Here is a 20,615-nt window from a genome sequence, read left to right on the forward strand (position 1 = left end):
ACTGTGCTATAGCAGTCAGTCCTGCTGATCACAGAGCTGTCTACCAAAAAAGATCAACCTCAGTGAAAGAGCAGGATGTCGTGCATCTGTGGAAATGCTTCAGAAATCAGTTGCTGTGTTTACATTGTTAAAGGATTGGTTCATAATTTTTCAAGTCTGTCTTGGAACAATAGTGAGGTTTCTAAATGAACACTGAAAAAGGTTGTTTTTTTTTTTTTTTTTTTTTTTTTGTAATCATCCCTCCTGTTTGTACTGATCATTAGAAGATCTCCTCCTAATGAGCTTTCAATGCAAGTAACAAAATCCACAGTCCTCGTTTGTGCAAAAAGGTATTCAAATGAAGGTAATATGAAGCTTCAGCCATCCAAATTAGTCAAATCAAGTGGATGTCTTCCAAAGCTACAGTCTTTTTAAAACAAAAATCTCTCTTTTTCTTACTATCCCCCCCACTGCAGCTGAACAGGGAAACACAGAATTTTACACTACAAAGACTATTACTGTGGAAGATATTCACTTTATTTGACTAACTCAGGCTGCTGAAGCCTCCTATTAACTTCAGATAAACTTTTGAAATCATTTTTGCACAAAACGAGGACTGTAGATTTTGGAGTCCATCATTTACATTGTAAGCACATCTCTTAAAGTTCAGTATGAAAAGGAGGAATGATTACAGCGAGCAAAACCTCTTTCAGTGTTCACACAGGCACTTGACTGTTGTTTTAAGACAGACTTGGAAAAATAGTGAACCTATCCTTTAATTAGCATAATGATAATATCCACCTATTCTACCTTCATTCAACAGTACAATCTAAAATGATTTCTATGGGCTTCATCATACAGCTTAAGATAAAAGGTGACATTGGGTGTTTAGTTGATGACTCTGTGTTTAGGACACATATGTTGTCAATTTGTACTTAGATAAGAAGTCAGTTCCTGCTGGCTGTGTCTCAGCCCCTGTAGTAAAACACAAAGTGAGCATGCAAGATGTTTCACAGCGAAGCAACTGGAGCTCAAAAAGACAGATCCTCCAGCAGCAGCACATCACAGCCGAATCTTCATGAGGCAGCCCCTCGGTGGAGTAGAGCAGACAACAGCTGAGGACCTTTATCAGATGCACACACGCACACACAAACACCCTTTTCACATACCTATACACAAACACTTACAAGTCTAATATCATCCACGTTAAAGTGATCTTGAACTGATTCATGGTGTAGATTTTCAGTCATTCAGCAATATATGTTACATAACATAATGTTTCTACACAGCATTTATGCCTGAACCTTTTCACAGTCCACCCACAAATGTATTATTTTCATGAATGTATTTCCAGACATTGCATAACATTTATAGATTGCACTAACAAAACAGCAGCTCTCAAGTTGCTGCAAAAACAGTACGAAAGGCCTTGAAAGACAAACTAAGAGACAAAACAGGTGAGAGAATAATTTGGAAATGTTGTGTTTATCGAAATAAAACGTGAAATTTAAAAGGGTTAGGGTCAGGTAACCCTTAAATCAAAGTACCTTCTGTAGTTAGCGGTTGCTTACAGTGCAGCTTATGATAAAGGAAAGCTGTTGTAACGTTTTATTCTCGAAGGCTTTGAAATCAAATAATTCTGTGTCCTTCAGACAGAGAGAACATTTTTTCATTAGAGTTTTGCAGCATTACATTTGATTTCAAGAGCACCTGGCTGATTCTTTGAGAGTTTAGCCACTCAGAAGCTTTCAGCTGCTAAAATGATGTGTGCAGCAGACAGACAGGTCAATAAATTTATTCCCGTAGCAGGAAAAATAAAACATTTGTCTACGTGCTTTTCTGCTGAACAACAAATGATAGAAATACCACATTAATTCCTCTTAAAAGTTGGTCTTATTGGTGAAATTCTTTTTGCTGATGCTTTTATTCAGATACACTTGTGTTAAATATGTGAACTTGCTGCTCTCTGACAGGGCCATCACCTAAAGTCAGCTCTCTCTCCTGCAGATTTCACCCCCGCTGCCCCTTCTTCCATGAGTATTCTGAGTCGGTAGGAAGCGTCTGCTTTGGGGCACACACCTGAGCCCTGTTACGCCACAGCTCCAAACATCGGCCATCTGCTGCTGCGTCGCTTCAGCACCTCACAGGACGTTCTCTGCGTTTACACATGGATTATCTATTCAGATTGTCCCCACTGCGTCTCTCCAGTCACAGTCAGTGCACGCCTTGGTGCTGCTGACCACGCTGCCTGTACAACAACCCAAATATCTCCTAACATAGCCTGAATCGCTCAATTTTAAAGTCAAACAATCCTGTCTGTGTAATATAGCTTCGGTGTGTTTGTGTAACATCATCCATCCACCAGCAGTTCCCTTGAGCAGAGGTGTTTTTTAACATGTAGGTTTTTGGAAAAAATTTCTAAGTCTCTATTGATTTTAAAGTCTTTCTCATCGGGAATAGATGATGGAGCTTCCCTGTTAATGGTGATCAATCACTGAGCTTGTGTTTCAGCACCGCTCTAGTAACGGCTCATTGAATAGAAACGTTATCTGCAGGAGTCTTCTCTGTCATCATTATATTTGATTTACTGACCTACAAATATTGTAGCCGAACAGATCTCACTTCCTTTTCACGGAGGAAACGTGATACATCATAGGTCTGAAGCTGACACTGAAGGATTATATGCAACTTAATTGATTTCAGTTTGATTGTAGATTAGAAGAGAAAAAAATATGTGGGGAAATGTGTTAACTGCAGCAAAGGATACAAGTGAGAACAGAAAAAAATGATACATGCACTTACTAATTAAATAGTAAATGAATATTCACTTGATTATTCACAACTACAGTAGGAACTGTAACCAGAACAGGTTTTGGTTGACATTTGGCATAGACTTCTCTTGTAAAGGAGAATTTGTTTGTTGTAGTCAGTTTACAGCTGCAACTGATCAACCTCTCCATCTTTTAAAAATCAATCAATTAATCATTTAGTCTTTAAAACAAAGAAACCATCAAAAAATACCTGTCAGAACTCCCCAAAGCCAAAGATGACGTCTTCAGAATGATAGTTTGGACCGACTAACAGTGCAAAACCCAAACATAGTGCATTCACGCTGATATGACAAAGAGAAAAGCAGCAAACTGTCACATTCGAGGAGCTATAATCGGAGAACGTTTAGTACTTTAGCTTGAAAAAAGACTTAAATGATTAATTAATTGACTAATCGTTTCAGCTCCGGGTCAGTCTTGTATGATGTAAACTGTGCTCATCAAAAGTAAGAAATCAAGAAATTTACATCACAATTTATATTAATTTGCATACATTTTGGTATTGCTTTTTATGTAGATTGTTAGAAAAAAATGACATCATTTGTTAAAGGACAGGTTCACATATTTTCAAGTCTGTCTTAAAACAATAGTCAGTAAACAGGAGGAATGATTATACAGCCAGAAAAAGCTGTTTCATTGTACATATGAGCACCTGAACACCTGCTTTAAGGCTGGAGTTATTTGGTAACACAATGAGGACACAGGTGGTTAAACTTAATGGTTCATAAGTGTGATTTAGTGAATCATTTTGCAGCATCATATCTTAAGGATAAACAAGATAATATATTAGATTTCAGCTGTATCAGTCACTTGTGGCGCAAAACAACTTGACTCACCACTTATCTTCAAAAGCTGAATTATTTATTTTTCATTCAGACTGTTGGAAAACAGAAACATTAAACGAGCAAGGACGTTGTGATGGGTCCAATCTCATCCATCCTCATTTTTCAGTCTGTATGTCAGCATGCTCCAGTCTGTTATTGCATTCGAAGTTTTCGAATGTTAATAAACAGAGTAATGCATCTAAAATAGATCTCCGCCAATAGGAGAGTGTCTGCAGCTGTGTTTCATTTGAGTTACTTTTTATTCATTCCCTTCACCTTATCAGAACAACACAGCACACACCAGCTGTGCACGTTGTTTGTAAATGTCCAGAAACTCTGTTGTCATAGCAATGTTTTACATTAACAGTCAGTTTTGGTTCATGTCTGCCAGCAGGAAACCGTCAGCATGGAAATTAAAATTCCACTTTACTCTCCTGCAGACGCCAGGTGAAAAACTGCCTCACTGGGATGTGATTCTTCCTCGCTTTTCATTTCTCCTAAACCTCCTCTGCCTCATGTTGTTGGCCTCCACTACCTGCAGCTGTAGATAGTCTAGCGTTATAATGATCAGCTGCTATTGAGTCTCCTCCAGGTTTAAACTTTATTCCCATTGATCAGACTGTAAAAATATGAGTCCACTGGACAACCTTGAATGAACATGCACCAGTTTGTCAGCAGTTTCCTTCTAATAACTGCTGCTTCTCTGATTATTGAATACCAATGGACTAATAACTAGTTTTCAATTATTTTTTTTACATGGAGCAACAGTTGCTGTTAAAATTCAGTAAACCTGTTCTGTTAAATGCTTATCGCCTCCATTACCGAGCTTCATTTGTGCTTGTACTGCCACCTACTGCTGTAAATAAGTCATGCATAGACACCAAACCCCAGTTTTAGGTTTGAGTTCTGGTACGATCCAGCCCGATTCAATTTAATAATGAGATAAATCAAGTACTATTGTGTGGTGTGAAAATAATTTCTTTCAGCTCACACCTCAATTCCCTCAACAGCTATCCAGTGGATAGAAATCATAAAAAAGGAACTCTGACCTCAAAAGATTTTAACATGCAGTATATTTATATTGGTAGACATAGATCAGATATATTTGTTTTTGTGCCCTGGTTCATAAAAAAGGTTTTATCTCAGCTGTATTTCTTATAGTCAAAATTACAATAAAACTTGCTGTGGCAACTTTTTATGATCTTACAAGTAGTTACAATCTGAGGCCACAATTTTAGCACATTGGAAATCATTTATATATCAGACCTCACCTGCGTTGATACTGTAAGAGACCCAGATGTTGAACTACAGTTCTTTGTATTTACAAGATATCATGTTATGTCCCATCTGTTGTGCGGCTTCATTCTACCAAGTCCCATGATCTGTGACAAGACCATGAAAACCACCAGTCTTCATCAAAACTAAATCTCAAATTACGACATTCTCACAATAATCTTTTTTTTTTTCCATACTTTATTTTGCAAAGTTCCAGACAGGCTACATTTACTTCTTCTTCTCAACATCCTGCTCGGCAGCCTCTTTGGCTCTCTTGGCACGGATGCCGAAAAGACGAGCGTTGGCCCGGGCCATACGCAGGCTGGCAAAGGCCTTGAAGTTCTTCTCGTCGTCAGAGATAACGCGGGCCTTCTCCTTCTTGTGTACCTGGAAGAGAAGGAACAAAAATGTATAGTAATCTGATACACTTTCCAAAAAAAGGCATTAAATCCTATTGCCAAATGACAAAATCTGCCAGTTTAACGTGAACTAATATGCAATTTCAAGCCCAATTTTGGGACATCATATTTCAACAAATTAGATTTTCAAGCTTGATTTTCAAAACAGTCATCAGAAAAGGGGTTCAAGTGTTTCATCACAGAAATACAGAGATTCCGGAGAATTTCTCATCATCTGACTGCTGCAATGCGAAACAAATCAACAGTTCTTTCTCATCACGGATATGCTGGTTTAGATATCACTAGCAAATGACAAAGTCCTGTCAGTTTAATGTTAACTCATAGGTAAAATTCAAGCTTATTTTCATCAAACTAATTCACATTTATTTTCCTGTGATTTCATTGTAATTTCTATTCTAGTACAGTTTTGAATGTGTATGTGTTGGGTGAAGGAATTACAACTTACAGTTTTGATGGGCATGACTGGACCAGAGAGCTGAGTGGCCATCTTCAGTTCCTCCACCTGAAAAGATCACAAACAATTATTGAAGGGAAAAGAAATGCATATTACTCAGTTGCATCTTGCTACAAGGCAGACAAACATCAGGTTATCACTAATGTCTAAGTGAGGTGATACAACCTCAAATCAGGCCTGGTCATAATAAATTGTTGATTAAGGCATTCTGGTCTAAATATTCATTTTCAACCATAATAAACCACATGCAGACTAACTGGAGTGAGACAGTATTTGGCTGTAACCCTGCATCATTGTTCTGACTGGTCAGATTGTGTAAGCATCTGTAACATTACAGGTTCTCAGTCATGTTTTATTAATCAGGTGAATAATCTTACCAAAAAAAACTAACTCATTACAGGGGAATTTGTTCTAAAAATTGACTGAATTTTAAAAGTTCACTGATGCGTCCCCAGTTTCATTAGGTAACCCCAAATGCCATGCAGTGCTGTAAAAACTCCAACACAGCCAGTTTCATAAACCAAAAAATGGCATTCAGAATGTAAATTCTGATCTTTCACTGAAGGTGTTTGTGATAAAAAATGCTTTTAACTCAAACTGACATGCAGAGATAACAGAGGACCTTATCACTGCACTGCATTTAGAAAATACAAAAGAAAAGCATGGCAAAGGCATGAAATAAATTTTTGCTCCCTCAAAGACACTTTGTCACACAGGACTCTTTCCGTTTTTATACAATTGTACAATAAACTCATGATAATCAATACAATAGCCTTTACAGAAGATGAAACAAACACACTGGAGAGGACTCTGTACCAATTCAAGAAATGGCTCTCCTACTACTGACCGCATGCCTTTGTTAAATGTTTTAACCCTCAGTTTTCTTCAGAAAAAACTAAACTACTATGAACATCTGTTCACTTTTTAAAAGATATTCCAGTCTGACACACTTCAAAAATTTGTTTTCAAAGTTTTTTTTTTTTCTTTTTTCCCTCCTCTCTCCTTTCTGCACCGGTTCTTGACCCTCTATGCAACAGCATGAAAGAGGAACTTACAGTGCTGTCTCCCTTCTTGGGGGCAGAAGCCTTCCTGGGGAACAGGATGAGCTTGGAGCGGTACTCCTTCAGGCGCTGCACGTTGGCCTGAAGAGATTCTGTGGACCTGTTACGACGGCGAGAGTCGACAGAGATGCCGATGGTGCGGGCTGTCTTTTTGTGGATGCCGGCCGCCTGCAGGGAGGAGCAGAAGCACAAAGAGTTAAACACATATTTCTGATTTGGAGGTAATGTTGTAATATCCCCTGCACAAGATATTGGTGTCCATTTTGTGAATTTGGTTTTCAACTCAATTTAAAAACAGCAGTCATCAGATAAGGGGTTCAAAATTATTCATCAAGTGAATACAGAGATTCCGGAGATTTTGTCATCATTTGACTGCTGGGGGGGAAAAAAAAAACGGTCCTATATTTCTAAACATAGTTGCCAACATGTTTGTCATTACTGTCCCAGGTACTCTTTGTGTCAGTCTCTTTTCATAGGGGACAAAGCTTCACTGGAAACTGCAAGCTGACAGTTCAGTGTTTCCTTGCACACTGACAAACACTGAACCTAGCACTGACTGGTTAAAGGTCTTATTCGCGACATAGTGCTTCTTTGTCCATATTCATCGGGTGTTTAACATCTGATTAACATAATAGTGTTTACAAGAGCAAACTAATGGAATATTTATATTATATATGCACTACATCATGCCCAATTAAAATGATTCAACACTTCAACTTATAAACTGGGGCTCTTCATTTTCTTCCCCAGTAATGTTGAGGTGACCAGCATTATCTGGTGGCCATTTTACTGGAATCAGGGCTGCTTGGTGCATCATGATCAGATTGATTTAATTTTTGCCACCGCACAAATTTAGCTGATGAGGATCAAATTGAGATGTGACTTGTGTTTATAGTTGACAAAGGGATTCCTTGTTATCCTCCGCAACTTGGACAGCAATTTTAAATTCGGTAGGAGAACTTCGAGGTTCTTGTTCATGGTGATAGACTCTGAAACATTAGGAACAGAGGTGCTCTATATGCCACAAGCTCTGCAAAATTACCTCACTGATCAATAACAGTAATTCGTGTTTGAGCCTACTCTTGTACGAGGAAACAACTCCACATGATCAGAGGTGATGCACATCAACAATCATTTTAGCCTTCCTCCCACAGCAGGTAAGTGCATGGGAGGAAAGGCAAGGTACATGTTGGCAAGAACATGAAGTCTTTGGGCTGCACTTCATGTTCCTCTATAACTATTGACGTTTTTTGGTCTGGTGGGATGCATGATTCATCACAGAAAAAGGTTGAGCCCATTCTGTTTTACATCCACAGTAGTTGTCAATAGCACCTCTGAGGTGGAGGTCACCCTGAATAACACTAGCTTTTACTGTGTCTTGCTGACAATATTTTCTACCAAACCAACAATTGATGAAAATTCACCAGTTGGTTTGCTGCACTTATCCCTTTCTGAGTCGATGTGCATTCTGAACTATTGAGGATTTTACTCTGAGGAACACATTTTCCAAACACTCCTCTTGCTACATGGTAACGCAAGAGTGTGACATTGCTGATGAATTATTCATGCTCATTGATCTATTTACAGACAGTATTACCTTGAGTTCCTCCAGGGTGAAGCCACGTCCGGCACGAACCTTGGTGTGGTACCTGATAGTGGGACACCTGACCTGTGGCCTCAGTGGTCCGGCAACAGGACGGGGGGCGATGAGACGGGCCTTGGCCTGGCGAGCCTTTCGCCTAAAGAAGGAGGCATCTTAGTCAAACTAGAGTAACCAAAGGAACTACAGAAACTTAATTATACAAGTCTGTTTTGCATTTCATCTCAACAACCATAACAGTAATGCAAACAGATTAAAAAAAATGCTAAATGCTTTGAGACACAAATACACAATCATTGTGTTTCTTTGTAAACTACTTCTGTATATATTTGAACAGATGTGATGAATGAACGCAAATGAGACAAGCAGCGGTGATAAAAAAGTGAAAATAACAGCATCTGTCTCCAAAATTGCACCATCTGCAACTTTTTGAAGTCACTCACACTTCAAGTCAGTCACCAAATTGAAATAATTAGCAAACTGTTACCTTACATTTTGTTCATCTACATCTACTCAGGGAACTGCCTACGTAATTTTGAGTTTAATTTAAACCTGCGTTCTTTAAGATGTTCCTGCGGTGGGAAAAAGGCTTCAACAACACCACTGTATGTTAATGCTAGACTTGAGAGATCAAAAATCAGTCTACTGTGTTTACAGACACCCCTACATCAATGCAGAAGAGCCCTGAAACTTATGTGGAGCAGATTTTTTATGCTCCGTTAATGCACACACAGGCACATTAAAGCTAGAAAACTTCCTTTTTTATAGCCTAGTATACATTTTGTATCGTACATTTTGCAGCTGAGTCTCCAAACAATACATTCATCATCTTGCCTTCCAGAAATTTTTAAGTCCAGGCCACTTTGCTAATTTCGCTAATGAATGCTTATAGGTCACTAAATAAAATAGTTTGCATTGCTAAACATCAGTGCACACATATCCCAGATTACATCAAAGCCATTTATATGAAGTCTTGCCTAACTTATGTTGTCTTAACTGTACCCAGAATAAGATCCAGGTCTTCAGAGGGAGCTTTTAGTTACTTTGGTCCTGCTCTCTGGAACAAACCATTCAAAACTACATGAAGTGTACTTTAATTATTGTATGAAAATCAAACAGCAACCTCTTTCATTCTCCAATTTTTCTGTTATTTTCATATTCACTTCAAATACTCCAAACAACAGACACTGTCATTACAGTTCCCTTTATTACGGAAATAGCTTTACAGGCACTCAAGATAAAAGTCTGGCACTGCTTTCAAGCTTCAGGGAAAACTGAACTGACTTGCTAATACACAATTAAAGTTGTGTTATCAAATTGAAAAAGGGCTTTAACAAAAAATACCACTTGCCCTACAAGATGTGACATAATTGATCAAGCATGCTATAGTGTATTTTAATTCTTTACTGCACTAGCATGGCTTTTCTAGTTATTATGAACTGTACAACAAGGCAGTGCACCCTACATGCAGACATTTACAAAAGAGAAGATGTTGAGATCCACGTTGTATTCTTAAACAATTATAGACAGGCCCTTCACATGACAGCCATAAGAAAACGAAGCAGTATGACACTACATTCAAGCCAACAACTAACATTCAACTATCATTGAATTTAAGTTTGAACTCAACACCCAGGTCTACTCTATATTTTAAGAACAAGTCTCTGTAATGTCCTCGTCTAAATCTGACAGGCTTACTCTCTTCATTTTTTGTTGCAACAGCCTAATTAGTTTTATTTCAGTCAACAAAGTTAAATGCCATTACTTTTCCAAAACTTTCTAAGCTTTTACTTAATTTCATTACTTTTACAAGCCTGAAAAGAGATTTTAAAATCCCTAACTTATCCTGGTTTTCCATGACCCTGGGAACCATCACCTGTTTTGGCCAGTTATGTTACTTTAAAGGGTATCTGGATCAGAAACGTGTCTCCGGTCATGGAAGGGGTTTGATACACAGCTGTATTAATTCAGGTTAACGTTGTAGCATCTCTCCCCTGAGCAAAGGGCAGCACTCACCTGCGGATCTTCCTGGCTGGCTGGTTAAACCAGGTACGCACTCTTTTCTGCCAGTCTTTGTGGAAATGGGGGTTCAGGATCATTCCATTCCGGCTTGGGGCCATGGCTGCCTGCTTCCCTGCAACACAGCGTGGTACACAGGCATAAGCAGAGTGTCATGCCGGCACACCACCGGTCCTCTGAGAGGCTAAGCTAACATGCTAACGACCATACACATTAACGACTGCTACGTGCCACTACTGGTCATTTTCAGACCTAATTTGCCATTTCGGCAATAGTTACGTGAGATCCCTTTATTTTAATAAGACATTATTTAAATATGACGCTAATAAAGTTGGCCTGTAACGGCAACGCTAGCAGACACACACAAACACCAGGAGACCGACCATCACCGCGAAAATAGACACTTTTTAGCAATTATACGAGGAAATCTGTGACAATAATCATATTGTTTCAAAGGTGTTAAAACACACTATTTCATGTGTTCAGTGGAATTTTAAAACACTGATAAAATACCAAGGATTAACACAGATTAGTTTGAATTCTGTGGAGGATAATTTCACATACCTACGAGGGAGGAAAATGGCCGAAAGGAAAAAGGAAGTAGAAAGGCGGTGGATTGTGGGATATGGGGTCCTATCAAAGAGTACACTCAAGAGCATTCCCCTCCACTACAGGAACACAACCGATAAAACGTGAAATTCATGAAAATATTTCAGATTATTTAATGTAAGGGTAGGTAAAATAGTCATTAAATGAATTAAATGTGATGAAATAATAGTTACACATATATATAGCCACGCTGTTTAAAAAACACCCCCTTCATTCATAGTTTTCTTTGTAAGTTGTATCATTTTGCGTTGTACCAGAGCAGCTTCACAGGCTGTACACTATATTCTTATACAAGTGCGACACATGCAGAACCGCAAAACAAAAGCTTTTGTCAGTATCTAAGATAAATATGCACAAAATTGTGGACTCACATAAACCGACCACAGAAGGAGGTCATTTTTAGCAAAACCGGAAGTAAAGTTTGTTTCTCGTTTTTATCATCTTTGTTTTGCTATAGAAAAGCGCACTCAAAATGTTCAAAACCCACTTTGAACATTTAGAAATACCTTTTTTAATAATAATTAAAAAAAAAAAAAAAAAAAACTTGTACAACAATATTTTCTCTACAGCTGTGATGATGTGATTTTTAATCACAACATGGCTGAGTTGAGGTTTAGAAATAGGGTCAGATTATTGAATTAGAGAGTTTGGGGTTGCTACAGATATTTAGTGTAGGCTATTAATTGTCTAATGAGTTTTACTTTTTGTCACCAGTTGGACCAGGACAGTAGTTCAATAATAAAAGTTAATAATAATAAAACTTAAAAGACTTAACTTACCTGACTGTGAATTGTTTAAACTTGTGATTGTAAATTGATGTGGCTTACATTGGCTGCTGTAGATATCTGGTTAATAAACTGCAAGCTTTTCTGATATTGATGGGAATTTTTTCATTAATGGGAATCATTTCATGATGTCATGTTGTGTTGATAATGTTGATATTATACGTTAGCTTACAATTAGAGGTGAAGTGTTTATCACTGGCCACTAGATGTAGGCCTACTACCTTTCATCAGCAGAAGGCAATAACTACAAGGCTTGGCTCTGGTTAGATACAGTAGCTATAGTCCACAACAGTCAACTAAATAATCTTCTTAAAGTTAACCAGCATACATAGCTAATAACTATGTAGCAGTAGGATATAGCTCTAAGTACGTGGCAATGGAAATTACCTTAAACAAAGTGACTTCAAAGCTGGTTATCTTTTATATGTTGAGTACTAGTTTTGAAAGACTGTCAGGGACCATGTGGACTGATCTCTTTTGTAGTGTGTCTTATCAACTACTCCCTGCCATTTCTGACGTACAAACTCAATAAAACCATAATGTCACAGAACTGCAGCACATCATGGATGTTTGAAGTGACTCCTATTAACATTTCTTGTTAGAGAGTCAAAGGTTCAGTCAACAATAGGGATGACCTGATTATTGTTATTTTGCTCTTGCCACTGATCTGGGTCATTTCATATGAATATCAGCAGATAACAAGTCCAATCTGATTTGATTTATTTATTTATGTTTTTATTATTTACCATTAAAACACCTCCAGCAGACTGTGAAGCTTGACACTTTGATTACAGTGGAGCTATTAAAACATCTCATAACTAAATAAACTTAAACGTATAAAATTAATTCATGTTTGAGCTATTATTAAAAAGCCCAAAGGTTAAATATAAACATGTTAACTACACATTCTGTAGGTATCAGCAGATACCTCAGTAAACAGTTTGGTGTTGTGTAGGATATTACTGTATGTGCTACAGTTGCTATTAAACAGAATGGGCCTTTAATGATAATGAAAGACGGTAACGCATGCACAGGGGCAGACCTCAAGTAAAAGGGCCCAAACAGTTATAGATTTATAATGATGTTTAGATATTAAAAATATTGAATCATGTTACTAATCTAACTTACTGTACCCCAAAATAATAGTATAAAGTATAATAGTACAAAAGGCTCCCAAAGCACTTAAAATATGCAATGGTATACTTCTACTTCAGAGGAGAACACATTTCACTACATATCACATTTACTTGACAGATGAATGTCACTGGTTACGTTGCAGATTCAGATTTTACTCACAAAATATAACAAATAAAATATGATGCACTATTACTAATTAAATTATCCAGCATTATGTAAGATTTAAAAATTTGTATGCAGGATTTTTACAGTATTTTTACTGTGGTATTAATAGTTTTACTTCTTAACTCTTATAATTATTATTATTTTCTTTATGTTCTGTGCTGTATGTTTCATACATTTATGTTTCACTATGAATGAAAAGTGCAGTACAAATTAAATGTATTATTACTATTATTATTATTAAGAAAACAGTTTTGAGTACTTCTACCACTGCCAATACCAAAATTCCCAGTTAGAGAAAGGGTGAAATTAAAGCAAGACAGAGTTTGCCTGTGGCCCCCATATCACTAAATCTGCCCCTGCATCTGATATTTAATCAAGACGTTTCAAGAACTTCGCTACCCTGGGCGGGTTGGATGTTTAACCACACCTGCCATCATGGAGTTTATCAGCCTATGAATGTAGGCATGATGTAAAAATATGGGCGTGTTTCTCCATTTTTACAAACATTCTGACCTGACGAAAATTCAAGGAGGATTGATCAATTTTGTGGTTTGGAGTAAGTGTGCAGGCGTTACCTTCTTCCATTGATACTACATTTTTAATAACAGCCTTGCACCTACATAATGTGTGTAAATCTGCTCTCCTTCAACTCTTTTAATGATAATGCAGCAAACAACACTACATGTTTAAAAATATATCAGAGTTGGCTGTGTGTGTGACTGTGACTTGGAAGAGGAGTGGTTCATGTGGTTATGATGAAATGGTTGAGCAGGACTGTCAATAAGAGCTGCTGAGCCCCAACAAACTCTCAAGCATCAGCCTCGTTAGTCTCTCCAAAAGACAATAATTACTAATTTCTTATTAAGTTTATGTCTAATCAGATTCAAATACATTTAGGTAACTTTCCTCTGTGTAGTTTTGCTGTGCCCAGTCCTGTCTGAACTTGTCTCTCTGCACTCTGAGTCACTGTGCTCTTTGCAAACACAATGCAGAAACATTAACTCTATAAAATCAAATGGTTTAATACAATGGTTATTGCTGTGATTGTTAACTGCTACAGACATCAAAATAAAGCTAAAAAAAGAATGTCAACAGCTTCTATTTGGCTCTTACTAATGCTAAATGGATTAGTTTAGTCAAAATGTCAAATAATTGTAAAATTTTTCTTTTTTATGGAATTGCTTCTCTTTTATGAAATATGAGTAAAATCTTATTAAAGTACAATTTTAAACCTAATGTGGAACAAACAATCAGTCTATCAGAGAAATACGACATAACTAGTTTTTCTTTTTTATTATCCTGCTTCACTTGTTAATGCAGGATGATAGAGCAGGACATCATGTGTAGAAAAGGTATCAGTAGAAAGAAAAATGCAGTTTTTAAATGGGAGGTTTGGTACATATTAGGTCAGCAGCAAAGACTTTTGCTTTATGAGGAAGTAAACATGAGGATATTTAGATTTGTCTTTTATTATACAATTTTTCAAATAGGTATATTGTATGATAAAGTGAGAGAGAGGTTAAAGTCACTCATGACAATGTCTGTAGTCAGAAATACCAATTACAGCTTTTATTTAACATTATCAGCCTGAGAGTTCAGTTTTTTACCTCAGTCACTGATTTTAAAACCACTGCCTCATTAATCATTTATCAACTAGCCTCTGCAATCTCTGCCTATCTTCACCTGAGGGCAAAGGTCAAGGTGTGTGCAACTGTAATAAGCACCATGAAGCACCCTGTTCTGTCAGCAACATGTGCAACACACTACGAACATGTGAAGTCTATTATCTACAGCATGTCTTAAATTGTGCATGAACCTTTTTACTAGATGTACAGCAGTATTGTGCTTATTGCTGTGTGAACTGCTGCTGTCGTGGCATCATCACAAAATATTCCTGCATGTTTAGTGCAGTTGTGAAATTCAGTGATTAAAAAGATCAAAACTACAGCAGAATAAATGTTTACTCTTCATCCCTTTATTGGCCCACAATGAATGCAGAAGAATGATGTCTTCTGAGTTAAAGATATTAGTGACTAAAAAGTATGTAAATAAAAAACAAAGACTTGTCAATTCAAACATAAGGACCAAATTTATTAAATGAACGTGACACAGCACTTACAATCACTTTCCAGTCTTTAACTGCATCTGCGCACTTTTAAAATGGAGCAAAGCACCAGAAACAAGACCCAATAATACTGACTGATCTTGATATTAAGAGCCCTTAATGTTTTAGTGGCTAAATGAATCTTAACCTTCTAAGTGGGAGTTGTTACTGAGGATTTAAAATTATTTTGATAGCACAGTTCCAGTATCAAAATAAATACCACAGATGAAGAAGAGTGTCACTCAAGATGTTAGTAACCCTGCCCTACTTATCTTTGATTGAAGTTACATTACAAAATAGCGCAGTGAGTTTATCGATTTATTCATCAAGTGACTTAATAAATTTATCATAGGCAGCTTGATCCATGAGGCCGTCAAGTTCTTCAGGCTTTTCAATCGTCATCTTGATAAGCCACCCTGAAAGGTAAGAAGTTTGTATTTTAAAAAAAGGCCAAAAATGTAGGAGAACAAGGAGAAAATCCTAGAAATGACTATTAATGTACAGGAGAGCAGTGAGGTGCTTACCATCTGCATAGCAGGCTTTATTCACAAGTCCAGGATTCTCTGCCAGCTCTGTGTTGATTTCACTCACTTCTCCTGTCAGTGGTGAGTACAACTCACTGGCAGCTTTTACACTTTCCAAGGCACCAAACTCTTCTGCAACACGCACATGAAGGCAACAACGTGACAACTGATACATCTTATCTCACCGCTGGACTCTATTACTTACAGAAATGTACACTGTATTTCAGATTCTTACCCATTTGTTCAAGTCTTTGGCCAACTTCAGGGAGTCCACAGTACACCACATCACCTAATGCTTCCTGAAAGGATGAAATAAATTGTATCAATTACAGTATAGCCTATACATCTAATAACAACAATTAAAAGCAATAATCTAATCTAATCTCCAAGTTTTGCATTTTAAAAAGGCTGATTATAATCTAGGTTTTTTATAGTGAACAAATCCTATGAAAACACCAAAATCAACTATGTATTTATTAGTCCGTCTCTTTCCCGTCTCTCTCAGCCCCTTCATTCCTACTGAGGACGTAAATCTTTAATTAACAATTATGTAGTATTTTTAAATGCTAAAAAATTATTGAATGAGCTGGGCAGTGTAGTTATTAGTAAACCTTACTCACACAGGAGTAATTGGTGAATTTGGTGAGGATTACAAAACCAACTACAGTGTGTGTTCATGGTAATGAGGGAACATCCGGAGCAACAGTGTGGCTCACTGATGAGTTTTTAAAAGTTTTTGGACAACAATGTTGGTTTGGTCTTTTCATGGGATATGTTTAAAATAAGAAGAATGAATATCACTATACCTATGTCTACCTCATAAGTGAGGGGGGTATTTTTTAAAATCATAAAAAGGCACCATAGAGAGAGAACCAGCAGTGAAGACAAAATTACACATAAAAATCTGAGATGTATCAGAGCAGCTGCTGGGTAATACTTCTGCTTCACACAGTTGCAATGCTGACACAATTTATTGAGACTACTACCAACAGTAAAATATATGCAACTCATTCATACAGGGGACTTATTATGACAAGCAGCCTAGTCAATAGTTTTGAAGCAGACACAGGACCTGAGCTGATGATATCACCAAGATGTATAACTTTCTCTTGCTCATTCATACACAAACTTGGAAAAGACGCACATAAGGATGAGGACACAATATTAAAACAAAAGCGTTTATGACTGATTACATTGTCCTAGGTTATGTTCCTGCTACTCCTCCTAGATATCACCTATATAGTTTATTACCTACTATATATATATATATATATATATATATATATTTATATATATTTTTAGGCTACTTTACACAGGCAGGTAGAACTGACCAGTTACATGTGAAATCATATACAGTGCTAATATGAATCTACAAACTCCTCTACTCAGTGACGCAAAGTGGGAAAGCAAGCTAATCTTCATACCTACTTCTTCAATAATGTAGAGAAGTAGTAGTATTGTGTGGACCTCAAAGACCAGGGCCCTAACTTTTAGTATCAACACTGTGTAGACAACATTGAACATTTGAACATTGAAGAAAATTTCTGTGAAAAAGAAAGTGTAGAAAATGACTGAAAGTACTAAAAAAGTTGGTATTCAACACGTCCGTGTACGCTTTCCTCATGAGGCACTTGTACTTGTACTGTGTACTTCCACACATTTTACCCTAAACTACAATACTCATCCACAACAAGGAACAATTCTCCAAAATAACAATTTATGGTAAAAAGACCTTTAAAGGCTGTAGGAAACATCACTCATTTTGAGATCCTGGAATAGTATCACTACAGTACAGTTGAATATACTTTTTGCAACTCTCAAACTTTAGGTAGAAGTTTTAAATTATGTATATATATATATATATATATATATATATATATATATATATATATATATATTGCTGAGGAAGTAGTGCTGCAATTCTGCTAACAATCGCTGTCATAAAAACTGCTAATATCATGCTTCCACTGAACCCTCCAGTCACAGAGTGAAAAAAAAACCAACCTCTGATAGGGTAAAATATGGATCATGGCTTCCTAAGTTGTACCGCCACCTACTTAATGAACCCTAAACTATTTAACATACAAATTAAGCTGTTAAGCAATTAAGCTTTTGACACTTCACACACTGAATTTCACTAGATTGACATTTTTAAAGGGACCACATTAACAATGACTTTGCCATTCTTGAATGCGCCCAAGGTCAACTAACAGTTGTCTATGAAAATATCAGTAAGTAAACAGAAAACCTATCAGTGTACACTACAGTCATCCTTGTATTTACTACAGTTAATGTTAAGCCATTCTGTGTTTGGTGGATGACATTTCACGCTGCTATACAATATTTCCACAAGGTCAAAGCATGTACAAGTACACAATCTCAAATTAAAAGTGTGAATTGAAACCCTCCAGACTTTGCTGATTGCCTCCACGTATATGAGCATTTCTTTTGGATTGTAGTGGTGACAAATGAGGGTTCATGAATATAAATAGAAGTAGTGAAAACACTGTGTGCAAAGAAGACAATGCTGTCGATTGATATCCTGATAATCAGGTAAACTATTTGAATCACTGAATAAAAATGAAACATGTGGAGTGATTCTGAGGTTTGGAAACAGGCTAAACATGTTTTCATTGCGCAATCCATTTATTCCCAAGATATTATATTCCAGTGTCATTTGAGAAAAAAGATGGTTCGGGGTACTCAAAAATAAAAAAAGATTAAGGTCAGCAGCAGAGATAAAATTATTTGAACTTGGGCTCAGTGGCAAAACTGAGTGGTGCCCATTGTCAGGTTGAATGCTCTAGCAATAGCAGCTCTAGCAATAGCGGTAATGACAGTTCCTCTAAAAGCCACTATTAAGGTAAAGATAAAAAAAAACACCTGCCTTTAAAGTTTAGACTGCCCTTGAGATTTTCTGCACACCACTGCAGTGTGGTGCTAATCAGTTTTCTCAAACAATAGTCATAAAACAGTAAATTAGCTTGTTGTTGTAGTACAGTTTCTGCAGGCTAGGACAAAGGGCAGCACTGAACGGCACAATTCAGACATTAGTATATCACTATTTTTAGATTGCCATCAGTAAACCTCTGACCCAAGTGTGTCATAAATCAACGCTTAGTGAAAGGGAAGACAACAACCTACCTGAGCGTAACTGCTGATGCCAACTGTGCCGACTCCACCCTCAACCCGCACCCACTCATGCTTATCTGTGAACTTTAGGGCTGTGGAGAGAACAAAGGATCAAGTTAGTTTGTAACAGATCAATTAATTAGTTTGTGTAACTGAGAAGAGTCTATAAATCAATATACACTATGATTAAAGAAATAAACGTTTGTGCTATGATGAACCTTAAGAGATACATGGAGCACAGTCTTGATAACAGTCAAACTGATAAAACAGACTAGAGGAAGCCCAACAGTCTCAAATCATGTCATTTGTATGTCCAAAGACAATCTTTATTGTACTATGAACCGGAGCTGATTACTTATGCAACAACATGTAAAACCTGTAGATTACTGATTGCAGCGAGAATCCCTAAAACATTTACAAGTCAAAATCACAAGCATTCTGCAAGTGCAGTTCCTGGGTAATGACCATCCAACATTTGACAGAAAAAGTTGCAAGCAGGTGCAAATAAAAACTGCTGGCCGCTGCGTAAGTGGACAAGTCAGATCTAAACTAAAAAAAAACAAAGAATTAGAGCCTTTTGATTCCAAGCTCATGCTGTCATCCTTACTATAACCCCGTGGGAAGAACAGCAATGCCTCAACAATTTCCAGTGTTGGCATCAGACCATGCAGAAAAATACAGGTTTGAACCAGATTGTGAACTGTGTAAGATGCTGATGCATGGCCGGAGAGAGCGCTGTCAGTCCTGAGAGCGGACTGTCCCTGCTGAAAAAGGGCAGGATACATGCTTTTATACTGTTTTTAACCAAATGAGAGCCTTAAAAAGAGCTTTAACATTTGACAAGGTGATTGGCAGAGGAATAAATAATGCACAATTAAAATTTTAGACCACATTGTGCACGTGGGATACATCCCTCCACAGCTGCTCGTTGCACTTATCCAGGATCATGTGTGCATTTTTCTTTAATAAGTTACTACATGTTGCATGAGACATGGGTAATTAGTTGTTTATGGTCGTTAATTAACAGCCCAATCCGGAGCTCGTGGTTGGAGACTGTAACCTTGGTAAAAACACACGTCTTCCAATAACATCACACAGGGTAAAATAAAGCTTTGTTGTAGACTGCCTGCTAATTTTCTGCCACCTAACTTTCAGCTGCCCTCCTCTGCTCCGCTGCGGGAAAGTGACACAAACTGCGTGAGTTTTTTCGCCCCTAGCAGACAGACAGGAATGCGTGACCAGCCCGCATGTAGTTACAATGTAACATTACGGCTCCTTTTGGGCAATCTTTTTGGGTTTTTTTCTGTTACCTGTGGACAGGACCGAGGTCGTGCTCAGTGTCCGCGGAGAGTCGCTCCTCCACAGCAGCCGAGTCGCTGAGAATTGCGCTGCTGTCGAGAGCTGAGGCAGCCTGGGAGAAAAGTTTGCGGAGAGGCACCGCAGCGCTGCTCTCATCGCCATCTTCACTCAGTGTGTGTGGCGACTCTTTAATCCAGTGCACATACACTTGACCGCGGGAGCGCGCACCATCCCACTGGGTGCGGGCTCCCGCGGGGGGAAAGGGAGGAGGGGGGGTGGGGGTCCGGTCTAAAGTTTGACATTGAATGAACACAAACTTAACGAATTAATATTTATAAACAAAATATATACATTATTTACAAATTAACTAAAAAAAACACTGAAAATTTAAAAAATGACCT

General features: G+C 37.6%; 2 protein-coding genes and 2 non-coding genes across 4 annotated transcripts; all 4 read right to left on the reverse strand.

Annotated features, from left to right (window-relative positions):
- Window positions 1-5,084: 5,084 nt before the first annotated feature.
- Window positions 5,085-11,128, reverse strand: rpl13 (ribosomal protein L13). The gene is made up of 6 exons (XM_042418559.1): window positions 11,024-11,128; window positions 10,457-10,574; window positions 8,438-8,579; window positions 6,835-7,008; window positions 5,771-5,827; window positions 5,085-5,293 (listed from the first exon to the last, which is right to left on the reverse strand). The coding sequence occupies exons 2-6, from the start codon at window positions 10,558-10,560 to the stop codon at window positions 5,135-5,137; spliced, it is 636 nt and encodes a 211-aa protein (XP_042274493.1). The 5' UTR covers window positions 10,561-10,574; window positions 11,024-11,128; the 3' UTR covers window positions 5,085-5,134.
- Window positions 5,459-5,536, reverse strand: LOC121904451. Its single transcript, XR_006098232.1, has one exon. It is a non-coding gene; the product is annotated as a small nucleolar RNA MBII-202 (small nucleolar RNA).
- LOC121904456 lies at window positions 7,127-7,207 on the reverse strand. The gene has a single exon (XR_006098233.1). It is a non-coding gene; the product is annotated as a small nucleolar RNA MBII-202 (small nucleolar RNA).
- Window positions 11,129-15,225: 4,097 nt separating the features above from the next.
- Window positions 15,226-20,427, reverse strand: gcshb (glycine cleavage system protein H (aminomethyl carrier), b). Its single transcript, XM_042412601.1, has 5 exons — window positions 20,226-20,427; window positions 18,928-19,007; window positions 16,019-16,082; window positions 15,784-15,915; window positions 15,226-15,675 (listed from the first exon to the last, which is right to left on the reverse strand). Exons 1-5 carry the CDS (start codon window positions 20,374-20,376, stop codon window positions 15,578-15,580), a joined length of 525 nt encoding a protein of 174 aa, XP_042268535.1. The 5' UTR covers window positions 20,377-20,427; the 3' UTR covers window positions 15,226-15,577.
- Window positions 20,428-20,615: the final 188 nt, after the last annotated feature.

This window comes from Thunnus maccoyii, chromosome 1 (genome assembly GCF_910596095.1).
Source record: "Thunnus maccoyii chromosome 1, fThuMac1.1, whole genome shotgun sequence".
In the NCBI taxonomy this organism is placed as follows: domain Eukaryota; kingdom Metazoa; phylum Chordata; class Actinopteri; order Scombriformes; family Scombridae; genus Thunnus; species Thunnus maccoyii.

Coding starts and splice junctions, on each gene's coding strand:
- rpl13 (XM_042418559.1), bottom strand. CDS start 10,560: ATGGCCCCAAGCCGGAATGGAATGATCCTGAACCCCCATTTCCACAAA. Junction 8,580..10,456: donor CCAGCCAGGAAGATCCGCAG/GTGAGTGCTGCC, acceptor CTCCTTCTTTAG/GCGAAAGGCTCGCCAGGCCA. Junction 5,294..5,770: donor CAGTCATGCCCATCAAAACT/GTAAGTTGTAAT, acceptor CTTCTCTTCCAG/GTACACAAGAAGGAGAAGGC.
- gcshb (XM_042412601.1), bottom strand. CDS start 20,376: ATGGCGATGAGAGCAGCGCTGCGGTGCCTCTCCGCAAACTTTTCTCCC. Junction 19,008..20,225: donor GACCTCGGTCCTGTCCACAG/GTAACAGAAAAA, acceptor TTCTCTCCACAG/CCCTAAAGTTCACAGATAAG. Junction 16,083..18,927: donor GCATCAGCAGTTACGCTCAG/GTAGGTTGTTGT, acceptor TCATCCTTTCAG/GAAGCATTAGGTGATGTGGT.